General features: G+C 41.5%; 1 protein-coding gene across 2 annotated transcripts; it reads right to left on the reverse strand.

Annotated features, from left to right (window-relative positions):
- Positions 1 to 420: 420 nt before the first annotated feature.
- parp3 (poly (ADP-ribose) polymerase family, member 3) lies at positions 421 to 9,611 on the reverse strand. Of its 2 annotated transcripts, none has more exons than XM_080727571.1 (11): positions 9,481 to 9,611; positions 8,908 to 9,125; positions 7,097 to 7,222; positions 6,265 to 6,444; positions 5,379 to 5,520; positions 3,814 to 4,040; positions 3,545 to 3,703; positions 3,330 to 3,416; positions 2,747 to 2,924; positions 2,210 to 2,353; positions 421 to 1,712 (listed from the first exon to the last, which is right to left on the reverse strand). In XM_080727571.1, the coding sequence occupies exons 2-11, from the start codon at positions 9,112 to 9,114 to the stop codon at positions 1,543 to 1,545; spliced, it is 1,620 nt and encodes a 539-aa protein (XP_080583697.1). In that variant the 5' UTR covers positions 9,115 to 9,125; positions 9,481 to 9,611; the 3' UTR covers positions 421 to 1,542. The 2 variants fall into 2 exon arrangements, with proteins under 2 accessions (XP_080583697.1, XP_080583698.1); XM_080727572.1 differs by having other exon boundaries at positions 8,908 to 9,120; positions 9,477 to 9,611.
- Between the last annotated feature and the right edge of the window lie 4,505 nt (positions 9,612 to 14,116).

The following is a 14,116-nucleotide window of genomic DNA, read 5'->3' on the forward strand; positions in this document are numbered from 1 at the left end:
ATCGGGGGAGTAATCGATAGGAAAAATATATATTTTTGGTGGTGAACTATCCCTTTAAAGTACCAAAAGTAGAAAATACTCATTGTGTATTTAATGCATTAGGATTTTGTTTATAACACATTATGGACATGGGATTATTTTTAATTAATGAAAAATCATATAAAAATGTGTATACCACTTTAGAGTGCAACCCTTCTTTTTGTGGACTCAGAATGTACCAAATCTAGTTTTGATTTTGTTTTAGGTGCCATTATATAATATTATGGAATAACTAGACATTTCAATGTGACAGCGAATGCTTCAAACATGTCCACTCTAAAAGAATAAACATATTTCCATTCAGATAGAGAACAACTTTCTTTATTGATATATTTTGGATTATAATGGGTTCAAGTAGGGAGCAAAAGGCAGAGACATTTACAGTACATTCAAAAGGATTGTTACTCATTAGTGCCACCCTGTGTTCACTTTTGGAATTTATCCACTGCCAGGGTATTCACTACTTGAATATAGATGGTCACTTCTCTACTGTACATTAGTGATTTTTAGGCCTACGCAAAATATTGCTCTTCCTACAACCTCTTAGAACACAAAGTACACTTCGTTGTGTAAGCAGCATTACTTGAACAATACAGCTTTATGCCATATACATACACACCTGGAAAATCAGCGTAAGCACAAACCAATTCAAAGTGCATTTGCAAAAAATGCAAATGTAAACCGTGCCTGGCAGAAGGCTTTATATATTTGCATTTGCATTGTACCAAGTCAACATGTAAAAGGCTTGTATTGGGAGGAGAAGCATTCTGAAGATGCTAATAGTGCAAAAGGTGCTGCCTTAAAACTTCAAACTGTGGGAAAACCATCTCACTGGCAACCAAACATGCATACAAACAAGGGATATTTAGTTGCATGAAGTAAAACATATCAAATTAAATTTGCAGGTAATGTAGTTAACTGTTGGCTACATTTTCAGTTTTCATTCGAAGGGTAAACAAACAATAAAACCCTGATACATACAGTACAGCATATGTACCCACACAGAACAGTATCTAAAGAGAGTGCAAAAGGTAAGGCACAGAGAAATAGGATTGGTTTTGGGGGACTGACGCACTAGTAGAGGCTTAATAAGCACACCCATGAATGGACTCTGTGCATAACTGTAGCTCCCTGGAAACAAGTCCCCAGGATTTTTTGTTTTATCCTTTCAGCTCAAATGTCAGACTGTACCTGTACCTGTGTGTACATGGTCCTTCCTGCATACTCAGTCCATGTCCGCACGCACCTAAAGAACAACATAACCCATAGGCAGTATTTTTGTGTTGTCGTCCCATTTATGGCCAGCAACAACCTTTGTTATGTTGTTTCCTGTTCAAATCTGCTGCCAATCAAATACAAGCAGCTACAATGAGATGAGAAACTGACGCGGAACAGGATACAGGTATGCCACAAACTACAGTTATGCACAGAGCCTAATATAGGGCAATAGGTTAAAACTGCTCACTTTGTCAAGGACGTGTGCCTCATTCCTAAGAAGAAGAACTACATGTTCAGCTCCAGTAGGTAGCGCATGCGACACTGGCTCTCCCTGTACACCAGGTACTCGCTGTTGTAGAAGGAGCTGCCCGAGTACTGGGGCCTTTCCCCCGGCTTCCCCTGAGGCACGGCAACCTCCCTGCCATCCAGCATGATGAACGTGTCCTCGGAGGGGGCTGAAAACACAACACGTTTCCACAATTTCACTGAATTGTAAATAGTTCATTTGTGTGGGGTTCCCTCTGCCAAGTCTGTTATTTTCTTGCATTAGAGGACAATCGTCTCACTCAGAGAGGCTGTATTTTACAATTTGTACTTTTCTATTTGTGAAACAGCGCTAATAGAAATGTGTTAACCAAGCACACAACTGTTTATTACTCCAGAGAAAATAATAATCGCTGGGCACTTAAGAAGATACTACTCAAATAAAATATAATGGGGCACTCCACTGGTCTGCATGTGTTTTATTGTATTGCAGGGGTGACTTGCGTTTCAACTTTCGTCTTCAAACAGTTACTAAATTAACTGTTCATTAATAACTGTTGTTATCATTACATGCAGTTACTTTATTATATCATGAGCATTAATTTAGAACTAATTAAACTGTTGACCAGGTCTACGTTGTTAATCGATGGACATGCGTGGACAAAGGTTTGTGTGAAGAATGATGTACCTGGTTCCACTCTTCCTCGTGCCACCACACTGTCGTAGCCGGCAGGTGCTTTCTTCAGAGTGTGATCATCCTTGGTGATGCTGTATTCTTTACCCAGCGCCACCTCGTTCAGAAACATCACTCCCGTGTTCTTAGAGGTACGCACTGCAAAAAAGAAAAGAGATGTTACCAAACCAGCCTCACTACTATATGACAATTATCACTTCCATTAACACATTGACCACAAAGGACGTCAAACTGCTTTTTCAGTGGTTTCCACTTGATGATGCCGCACCCGTAAACAGTGCTTTTATTTTACATTCCACAGACCAGAAGACAGAGCGCTCAGGTGTTTAGACAGATATCTTGTGTTGTGTTAGACGGTTGCGTCACCTCTCAAATGAGCACTTGCCAGGTCGGGCAACGTGAAAGCCAACTTTACCTGCCCGAAGGTTTTATTTACCTGCCGGGGGCAGGTGGGCAAGCCTTAGTGTCAATGCCTGGTTAATACATGATGGCAGTTGATGTGTTAACATCACTAATACTAATGATCCTCACCATAACCAGCAGACTTGCTGTTTTCGGAAGCGAAGTAGATTCCACTGCCCACGCGTCCACCGGAGTGTGGCATGATGCGCAGACCGCTCTTCAGAATGGCCGCCACCACCGCTATGTTGGTGCCGTGCCACAGGAGACGCCGGTTCTCCAGGCCGTCGTTCTCTCCGAAGCGCCCTGCCTGGAATAACACACAGGAAGATGAAGCCAACTGAAGTAGCTGCCTGTCACTTGCATTGATATTTTACCCATTTAGACCTGGAAAGCATCTGTGTCACTTCAGCTTTTAACCACTTAAAACATTATTTTATACTTCAAAAATAGCAGATATACAAGCTCATAGCGCAGAATCATTAAAATGTGTGCAAATCTTTGAATATGTATATTTTTAAAGCAAACTTTTGTAACGGGGTCCGCGTTCAAATACATATCATTTTGGGGGTCCTTGACATGAAACAGTTTCAGAACCACTGATCATAGAGACAGAAATTATGTTTTTCAAATACCTTAGAAGCATTTAGAAGACATTTGACATCAGGTCTTAAAGGGTTAACACAGAGTTCACTACATAATATAGTTTCTGTACCTCAGTAGCTCTATCCATTTCCCAAACATTGACGATGGTTGGAGCCCTGTGTTCGCATGCGGTTGCTTTCAAGTACGTTTCAATGATCTTCAAATGAAACAAAAATTAAAGACGAGAGGAACATGAGAAAAAGAATGGGAGTTAAATAATTCAAAGATACTGACATTGCTTTGCTTTATGGTAGTTTGCCATATCACTTGACCACAGTACTGTACCTTGTACTCCTCCATATTTTTGCCTAGTAAAGTAAGCCTGCATTTCAGCGAGTCGTAATCTTGGTCCAAGGGGTGAGGTACGGTCTCCACCATCTCCTCCTCAGCCTTTGATTCCGTCTCGGACTTCAGTGTCTGGGCAAGCTCGATGTCAGCCAACACCTGCAAGGGGCGCGTGGATGGAGATATCAACTTCAGCACTGAATATCAAAAGGGTACATGGCATGGCATGCTACCTTAGTTTGAAGACAAAGTATGTGCAAAAACATTACCATGAGCATCTCTTTCTTGCTCTCCACAATCTCCTTTGTGTTGATAGTTGGTGGTCTGCTCCGGCCAAAGTTGTGCGGGACAGTGGTGAAGAACTTTGAGGAAAGTTCTTGTAGAAGATTGTCTCTACCTCTTTTTTGGTTCAAGGCCGCCTCAATCTCCTCCAGGACCTCAAAGCCTTTTGCAATCTGCGTCTTACTCAGCTTGCCCAATGGCATCTTCTTTATGTCTGACACACACACACAATACATACATAAGAATATTGTAACCTTGTTTGAAAAGGTGTCATATAATCCCATGAGGGATGGGCCACGAGGTGGCATGACACTCAAATAAAATAATTCATTCTCATTCTCATTCATTCATTCTCACACAACACCACCTTCTGAATTAAATCACATTGCTGCGATATTGACTTGTGAGAGTATCAGATTATAGCTACTGGACGTGGCAAATGTTTAAACAAAAGAAGGTTATTTCCTCCATTAACAAGTTCATTCCTTTCTGTTAAGCAGTCTTTAAATAATCATGTTTACAAGATTAAGTGACTGCAAACCATTTCTGTTTGTTTTCCGGTCACAAAGGGATGTCCATCAAGAATTAACAACATATTTTGCTTAAGTATTCACAACTACCCTTCAGTACTATGTAAGACTTCATTGCGATTAATTTCCAAGGTCATCACTTTTTGGAACAACCCATCTGATCTTTTGAAATCATGTTCAACACATTAACAGTAACACATGAACCCTAAACATTCAAAAAGAAATTGCCGATCTACAAGCCACACATGGCAATGTGAAAAGTAACATTTTTGATTAAACTATTACGCATTGAAAAACAAACTAGTATTTTGATTTGAAAAAAATAAAAATACTGCTTTAATGAACTGAATGTGTGCTCAAATGTTTGTACTCAATAGTCAATCCCACAAAGAGTTTGTTATTTTGGCCAAATATTGTTGCTGTTGCCATGAAAGAAACCTTGAATTTCAACATTTTATGGGTTTTCTGTGGTAAATTATTGCCTATTTTATCAAGTTCGTCATGCAAAAGGAGTGAAAATAGCTGATCTACCATCTCACTGGGCTCGATAAGCCTGCTGGGTTTTTCTTTTATACCTCCCCTGCACATAATTTCATTTGACCCCTTCAGTTCAACCATCGAATATAAACCTTGTTCTAAATAAACTAAATTAAACTGAGCTAAATCCTAAGGTATAATTCGGCAAAATGCTAAAAAGTCTTACATAATACGATGGCCTGTGTATGGGTAAACTTTACCCTCCCTCACTGTGGGTCGATAATTTACAGCTGGAGTCTATATAATACCCGTTGATCCTCAAAGTCAACATGGGTAGGGTTAAGTGACTACAGTAGATTGCTTTTACATACGTCGTATGACCCTTTTAAATACAAATGGGCATTCCAGTCCAACAGGTATAATATTGGAACTGTTACGTAAGAGGAAGTATGAACATTGCTTGGCTTCATGTCATGACCCCCTGGATGGGTGCGGCTAGCTAGTGGGACAATGGCGGTAGCAGTTGGATTAAGAGACACACCCACCTAAGTTCATACACTCCATTGCTTCTTTAAACATGTCGTTGCTGAAGATGAGCTTGATGAGGCTCTGTGTAGGCTCGTCCAGGGTGGACGGCTTGCAGATTCTGGTGACTTTGCAACTCTTCCCGTCAACAGCATCCACCACCTGTAGAATGGACAGTATCAGGGAACAGTCAAGTTTACAGTAGCTTGAAAGAAAAAGCGAGCCCCCCCAAAAACAGCTGGGGGCAGCCTATGGTTGATCTATGCAACAAGGAGGCAACGTAAAAAAGAAACTGCAAACTGGACATTTCAGTAGTTAACACCGCTTCAAACTAGTATGCTGATTGCAATTCGTTTAGTCATAGTCTTTTGAATAAAGTTCTATTTAGTTTTAGACATATTTTACTTTGAGTCTAGTTTTAGCTGACTGAATATCATAACATTTTAGTAGACTAAATCTACAGTTGATGTAGATGCCCGATTTATAATTTGCTGTGTGCAGAGCACATTGGCTATTTTTGGAGTGAGATCCACACGCATTCCAAGCATAAAATGTCTTGTTTTAGTTCGAATCTACTGGATCTCTTCTCCACTAGTCCCTCCATAACATTTGTTGATGTAATTGTCAGCATACGCCTATTTAGTCATAGTTTTAGTCATCATATTTTTATTTGGGGTTTTTAAGTGAAAAAAGGTAGTCAACAAACATTTTTCGTCATGGTTTTAGTCTACGAAATGAACAGTGCTTCAAACAATGAATCATACATCGTTCCAACTCCATATCTGACTATTACTTCTACAAGTCTGTGATGGACAGAGGTTAGCTGATGCTGTGTGAATCAGCAACCCCCTCCTGTTCTACTATGCCATACATACAACCTCCCATATGGTTGTACTTTTATATTACCTTAACCTCAGCATCTTGTTCTCCATCCACCTCTATCAAAGTGTACTTCCCAGCCTGAGACACGAAATTAAGACGATCTGCCCAGCTGTTCTTCGTCTTCTCTTTGAACTTCTTCTCAAAGTCCTTTATTGCCGATTCAACATCACAATGACTGTGCAACTTAGATTGCCCCTTTTCCCCCTGAAATTAGAATAGATAATAGACATGAAGGAACAAAAACACAAAAACAAAAAACACTCATTTGCGTTTGCACAGATTTCAATATTTAAAGTTATACCATGAAACTTTTTTTATAAAACAAATCTTAAAATTGTCCTAACTGTTAAATCGCTAAAGTTTTAGAACACCCACTCCGTTATTTTCAGCTTCTGAAGCCTTCTCTTTATATGTTTTCTTCTTAGCAGTGACAGGGGCGGGATTTCCCGGCAAAATGACGTAATCTGCATCATCTGTATACGTTGTGTATACGTTGGCCAATCACATCGCAGATCATACACACATGATACACTACTGGCCAATAACCGACTCTTCAGGAAGTAGCTTCCCTCAGCAACCAGTGTTTACGATGGTGAAGGATTCTTAACCTCTTATTCCCCAAATCCTGCTCAGAAAATTACGTTCTACCACTCCATGGATTCGTATCGGTTGCGGTGGTTTGCGGCGCCGCTCCGGTGGTCCGCGGTGACTCCGGGCGAAAAACGGGCGAAAAACGGACGAAAAAAGCAATACCGCGACAGACCACTAGTTTAGCAACTTACACAGTATGGCTTTAAGCATCTGGAAATCTAAACTGAAAAGAAAGAAGAAAAAAAAAAGAAAGAAAAAGACTTACCACTCTACCCCATCTGGTCCAACAATGGTACTGTCCATAACTCTCCAGGACTTGAATGACATAGAATTTGTTGTTGTTATGTCCGACGTTTGTTTGGTTCAGCATGCAGTCGTAGTCTTCATGTACCTGCGGGACAGAAGGAGAAGCACACCATTTTTGACACAGTGCGATGGTTCAACTACATCACGGTTTAAAAAAATAAAAATAAAATCATAATTATGAAGGTCCATTATTTATTCAGAATTTGAGCCATGGACCATTTGATGAGATATAGCCTCTCAGACCCAAAAATTAGAATATTTTCTTTATCGTTGGATAATGTGTCAACAATGCCATGCTGTTTTGATGATCGTACCAAAATACAAATAGTGCAGATGTTTAACCATAATGTAAGAGAGCAGAGAAAAAGAAACCAACTGGACCTGTAAGGGCCATTTTACTCTCAAGTGTTTTAAAGATCTATAAGGGTCCATTTGGTTACCAACACTCCATCATTTAGCTGGGGACCACCTGGAATCCCCTCAAGGACCACTGGTGGTCCCCGGACCGCTGGTTGAAAACCACTGAACAAATAAGATAAGATCAAACTTTACTGATCCCTGTAGGGAAATTCCATTGTCATAGCAACAACATCAGTAAGAATGAAACACAGGTGAGGTGCAGGTTAAGGGTCAAGAATCAAAGATAAATAAGAATCTCAATCTAACAAAATTAAATAATTGCGACCGTCAGGGAGCAGTTTACTATGAAAACCTCCACCTGCCGTCCGTCGGTCGGTCGGTCGGTCGGTCGGTCACACGTCACACGTCACACCTTTGCCCTGCTCATATCTCCGCATCAGTATATAGGGCTTGTTTGTTTATTGTATGACATCACGCCACATCATCAGCTGTGGACTCTGTGATGTCATCGTATCGCATCAGTATATAGGGCTTGTTTGTTTATTGTATGACATCACGCCACATCATCAGCTGTGGACTCTGTGATGTCATCGTATCTCCATATATGGCCATCTCCGTATATGGAGATATAAGTCGTCCATGCCCAAGTATGGGCTGGTGAGGTCAGACTTTGTGTGATGCGTAGGTTATCTCCATATATGGAGATTCAACATTCCAGGCAATGCTCTCTTCCCTGGTGAGAATTGCCCCTTTATATAGGGCTTGTTTGTGTATTGTATGACATCACGCCACATCATCAGCTGTGGACTCTGTGATGTCATCGTATCTCCATATATGGCCATCTCCGTATATGGAGATATAAGTCGTCCATGCCCAAGTATGGGCTGGTGAGGTCAGACTTTGTGTGATGCGTAGGTTATCTCCATATATGGAGATTCAACATTCCAGGTGTAACTATGGCTACCCGTATGACGTGAGAGGTGGAGGTTGTGATATTTGTGGAGATAAGCGACCAACGGTCGCTTATCTCCCGATTAGGGAGTCTTACTGGTGATCTTACTGTAGATGAGTCTTTGAATGAGCATGAACATAAAAATGTATAGTGAATATACGAATGAATACAGTACATATAGCTATACCTCTATCACTAATGGATAATATATGAATGAACATAAATTTTGAAGACCGGTTGTTCAGAATTGAAAATCCAAATATCTCTTTGTACCTGTCTGTCTGTCTGTCTGTCTGTCTGTCTGTCTGTGTCGGTCTGCCTGTCTGTGTGTGTCCATTTTATGTCCTCCATGTAGGGAGATCCCCAATAGGCCTGCATTACACTATGATAATGATAAATGATACTGTGACAACGCGGGATAACAGCCAGGGGAGAATGGCATCTCTCTCATACTGTACCTCTGCAGATGCTGAGATCCCACAATGCTCATCAACCTTCCTCCTGCCCTTGGCCTGCTGTGGCCCTGCAGCCAAGAGAGCCTCTTTAGCAGAGGTGAAGGCATCCTTCTGTGGTGCTGTTGTTGCTGATGTCTCAGGCTCCTCTTTGACTTTCTTGACCCCTGCTTTAGCTGTGGATGCAGCAGCAGCCTTTCTCTTTGGTGGCATGGTCCCCTCCTCTCAAATATCAACACCAAAACATAGTTTCTTCTTTAGCACACATACAGTAGTTATAAGTTAACTGAGCAACATTTCAAAGCAAATATAAACTACATAAATACCCCCGTATTAAACGTTAGCCAAGAAAGAGAACGACTATGATATGCTAGCAGTAGCAGACAGTGCTATTAGTTCCTATGGTGCTTTGCTTGCAGTCAGCTGGTCAGATAGGGACAGGCATGCTGAGACATGCAGCCCAAGCCCAAGCAGAGCAAGCCCACACAACTTAAAGACACAGTGACCGAATAAACCGAAACCTTCATTCTATTCTTTAGTAGTACTTAAAATAGGACGGTATAAGGACAGGATACTAACCTTTTTTTAACAGGATATCTCCCGACAGAGGCCGTCAAGTGAGTGTTTGTTTAGTGATTCAAAGCTTCTTCCCTCCACCTGAGTTACCACAAGTTTAGTATACAACTGTAGTCAGTGTATGTTGACACAGCGTGGACTGGTCTGGAAGTGACTGCCTTGCTCGGGTTAGGGTTACACGAGGGCTACACGCTCTCCTCTCCGCCGCTGTGCCGCCCGCACCTGTAAACGTCATCGTCGTGGTTGCCAGGTACTGCAAAACCCAGCACTAAAAAAGCTCAACTGAAATTGAAAGTTACTTTACAGTCTTGGGCCTGACAATTTGAGCTATTGAGTCCCTAACCCCCTCCCTAATTAGAGACACTCTCACAAGAAAGGCAGTGGAGTTAGTGTATTTAAAGTATGTTAAATACACTCCACTTGAAGAAAAGTATTTCCATGTAAATAAATTGCAGGATTGCATTGCAGTGAGCTACAATGAATTATGAAAGTGTTGAATGTATTTCTTGTATGACAGTTCTGTCAAACAAAAAGGTGTAACATAGGTTGGGGGAGAATCTACCTAGCTAGAAGTAGCCTAGGACTGGACCAGGACTGGACTTGTCCACGCCACGGCACACCCAAGCCTTGGTCTCACACATGCCTCATGTTCCTCAGTCTATAACTGAGGGGTAGAGTGGACCCTTTCACCCTTGCATTTAGTCAGAGTCAATAATGGCTGTAACTTAGCCTGGTAAACTATCCTGGTCGCGTGAATTTGATTTATTGTCTCCACCAGCCGAAGGCATAGGGGAGAGTATGTTTTCGCCCCTGTCCGTCCGTCCACGTGTCCGTTCGTCTGTGTGTTTGTGCATCCATCCGTCTGTTACCAGCTAATCTCCCGCGCCGTTGGCCCGGTCGCTGCCAAAATGAGCACACACACTCCCTGGATGCCAATTCAGAACCTCTGCCCCACATTTTTCAAATGGCCCTGTTCTAGCACGGCGCCACCATGAGGCCGATGTTTGCAAAACACATTTCTGTACACTACTCTTAGAGATTTTGTCCATAAATCCTACAAATCTGTAGACAGTATCTCTACAGTCATGTGATGATCAACATGGATCAGTCCGATTTTACATATTCCATCCTGATTGGCTACAATTGGTTTCCAAAGTTTGCAGGATTGTTCAGTTTTGAACAAAATGCCTCAAATCATGAACACAGCGTGCAATCTTGGCGAAATTGGGCACGCACGTTCCCACTAGGCCGAGGAAGAAACGCCACTTCAAATTTCTCAAATCAGCCTCATGGTGGCACTATAACAGGGCAATTTGTGTTTTTACCTTTAACTCCACCCAAGTGGAAAACTTTGTATGCGCACTCCCTAGAGGCTAAGGGGGAGGCTCTCTCCATTCCGACTTGTCGCCACTCCGAAATTGACTTCTTATTGTCGTAGTGGCGACACTCCCATGGGGGTTAGGTTTAGGGTTAGGGTTAGAGATAGGATTAGTGTCGGAATGGAGACATGTCGGAAAGGAGACATGTCGGAGTGGAGAGATGCACCCAGGCTAAGGATAAACCTTTGCCCTGCATTTTTCACATTTGCCTTTTATATCGCCACCAGGAGGACATCTTATGTAAAACACATATTTTGCTATTACTCCATCAGATTTTCTCCAACAATCATGCAAATCAGTACACACTACACAGTATCTCTATAGTCATGTGATCAAGTCCGATCCGTCTGATATTTCATATTCCATCCTAATTGGCTAATATTGGCTTCCAAAGTTTGCAGGATTGCTCTGTTTTTGAACAAATGCCTCAAATCATCAATGCAGCTTGCGATTACTGTGAAATCTGCCACACATATTCCCACTACGTCAAGGAACAATGCTACCCTTTTCACATTGGCCTGTTATAGCGCCACCGCCACCAGCAGGTAGACTTTAGCAAAACACATTTTTGGAACACAATGCCTCAAATCATGCATGCATGAAAGGTCTAAGATTGGCGAAGAACACATGCCACCCTTTTTACATTATAAAAGCACCACCAGGACGCCTGGCCTGGTGGAGACCTGTGCTCGGAAGAGCACTGCTTCTAGTTTGAACTGCACAACAGGGATCATATACCGGTACATTAGGCCTATATAGCTCTGGTCTATAGCAAACAAGCGCCATTGACCAGAGCTATATAGGCCTAAACATAGTATACTACAGTGGTGTAAAAGTACTTTACTCAAGTACTGTTCTTAAATACAATTTTGAAGTACTTTTACTTTACGGGAGTATTTCTTCAAAGAGAACCTCCACGTTTGCATTAGGCCTACATACAATAAGAATGAATTTGAAGTATTTGAAATAAATAAATAAATAAAAAGGGAAAAAAACATCACATGGATGCAGTAATAAGAAAATAAGACAACAAAAACATAAAACAACAATACAAAGAAGACAAAACAAAGACATAATGCTACTAAATATAAAATCGATATTCACATTATCATGTGTTTACCTGCTGGCTGGCTGTAACTATAGGCTAGTATTATGAAATACTATACTGGGAAATCTCTCTGTGGTTATTTCCTCTTTCCTGATGATCTCTCAGCACCTACCGGAATGTATCAGCACAATCTCTCACAGATTCTGGACTCTGTTACAACCAGGGTCTCACTCACATTCATCCATTTTTACAATAAGTAAATCACATACATTCACCACGACGATGATGTGGAGGAGAAATTAAATGCAGGGGACTGGATAAGGATAAGTGTGAATTTTACCCGAAGCTGCACTGGTGTAGCCTAAGAGAGTTGTACTGTCTCTGTTCAGGGAATGTGCCTTGAATGGTTTCGGGCTAATAAAGAGTGATATTGAATTACTCTGCTCTATACAGTGCATGCAAATGTATGATGTCACAGTTGGGAGAAAGAGAACATTACTTTATCAATTATTATTTTCATCTGACTATATCACTTTATTATACAGTATAAGACCATTTGTGACAGAGTCATGTTCATAACATTTTGTTACTCAGATGTGGCAACTTGCAAGCTTTTCTGTGTCAGTCAAGATAATGATAATGAAACATAGTTACAAAGTGCTGCACAGAGCAAGGTTAAAAACAACAAACAGCAAAACAAAAGAACAAGGCATAAATGTCCACATCACCAATTTGATTCACACATTTCAACATAAAAGAGTGTACTATAACAAAACACAAAAAACAATTATGAAAAACATTTGGTGTAAAGGTATGTTTTAAGAAGTTGCTTAAACAGAGGCAGGGATGGTGCTAACCGTAGTTGCACTGGCAGTGCATTCCTCATCCTGGGTGGCCGGGCGGCGAAAGCAGGATCGCCCCGGGTTACCAGGTTAGTATTTAGGCCCTTCAAGAGGGCCTTATCTGAGGACCTAAGGATGCGCCCCGACTCAAGAGAGGGCAGCATATCTCGTATATAAGTAGGGGCCAGCCCATGCAGAGCTTTGTAAGTGAGCAAGTGAACATCATGTTGAAATAATTCATATTGTGTGCACATAATACTCTCTTACTTACATGTTGATAGGATATTTTTCATATTCACTAGTTAACATCATATCGTTTCTATTGACAAATATATTGCCCTAGTGACACTGTGACACATGCTTATTATGTATCACTATCTGGACACAACCTTGGGGCTGGCTAGTGGAAATATACAGTTGTAAGACCTATGTGTCTCTGTCTTGTTGTTATGATCTGAGAACCAATCAAAGAGTTCCACGGTTATATGTAATTCATATATACTATTGTTCTCTACCATTTTGCCAGAGAGAAAGCTGCCACTATGGAATGGTAATGGTATGCTGACTGTTTTTGTCCTTTTGTCTGCTCTCTCAAATACAACAATTTATGATATAGTCCTGGGCTGCCTCTGAGTCTTATTTAGGTGTGAAATAATTCTTCTGGTTATGGATTTATTGATCCATATTTATCCATATTTATTTAAGTTAACACAGGTATAGCAGTAACTTTGGGCATAGTGCTCTCCAGCTAGACATCCCGGTCCTGGTCCAGTTTCTCCAGCTGTCCCCATGGGTAGCCAGATCTCTTCACATCTGCATCCAGGTCACGCCGCCAGGTGTTTCTTGGTCTGCCCCCCTTCCTTCTCCCTTGTGGGTTCCAGATCAGGGCATATCTTGTGTCGTTAGATGCAGGCTTGTGAAAGAGTGTGGCCAATGATCCATCCCCGAGGATTTCTTCCTCTACAGGGTGTCTTGTTCGCTGCCACGGTTCAGGGTTACTGATTGCGTTTGGCCAGCGGATTCTGAGGATTCTCCTGAGGCAGGTGTTGTTGAATTGCACCACTCTCAAGTAATAATACGTACCTGCTGCAAACAATACTATTTTGATAAAAAATACTTCAAATAGACAATCTACATCAACACGTTGTGAGCTTGTAGATCAGCTATTTGAACTACTGTAAAATGAGAGAGTGAGTGAGTGAGTGTGTGTGTGTGTGTGCGTGCGTGTGTGTCTGTGTCCCTCCTGAGCGTTGCATGGGTTCATGACCTGATGCTCCAAGCCTCCAATACCATTTGCCAGACGGTAGCTGAGTGAACAGTCCATCTCAAGACCTTCACCCTACTCCTCCTCTGTGTTTACAGCCAGGTCC

This window comes from Nannobrachium achirus, assembly GCF_963921795.1.
Source record: "Nannobrachium achirus genome assembly, chromosome: 6".
Classification (NCBI taxonomy): Eukaryota; Metazoa; Chordata; class Actinopteri; order Myctophiformes; family Myctophidae; genus Nannobrachium; species Nannobrachium achirus.

Coding starts and splice junctions, on each gene's coding strand:
- parp3 (XM_080727571.1), bottom strand. CDS start 9,114: ATGCCACCAAAGAGAAAGGCTGCTGCTGCATCCACAGCTAAAGCAGGG. Junction 5,521..6,264: donor AACAAGATGCTGAGGTTAAG/GTAATATAAAAG, acceptor TCCATTCTACAG/GTGGTGGATGCTGTTGACGG. Junction 2,354..2,746: donor CAGCAAGTCTGCTGGTTATG/GTGAGGATCATT, acceptor TCTTTTTTGCAG/TGCGTACCTCTAAGAACACG.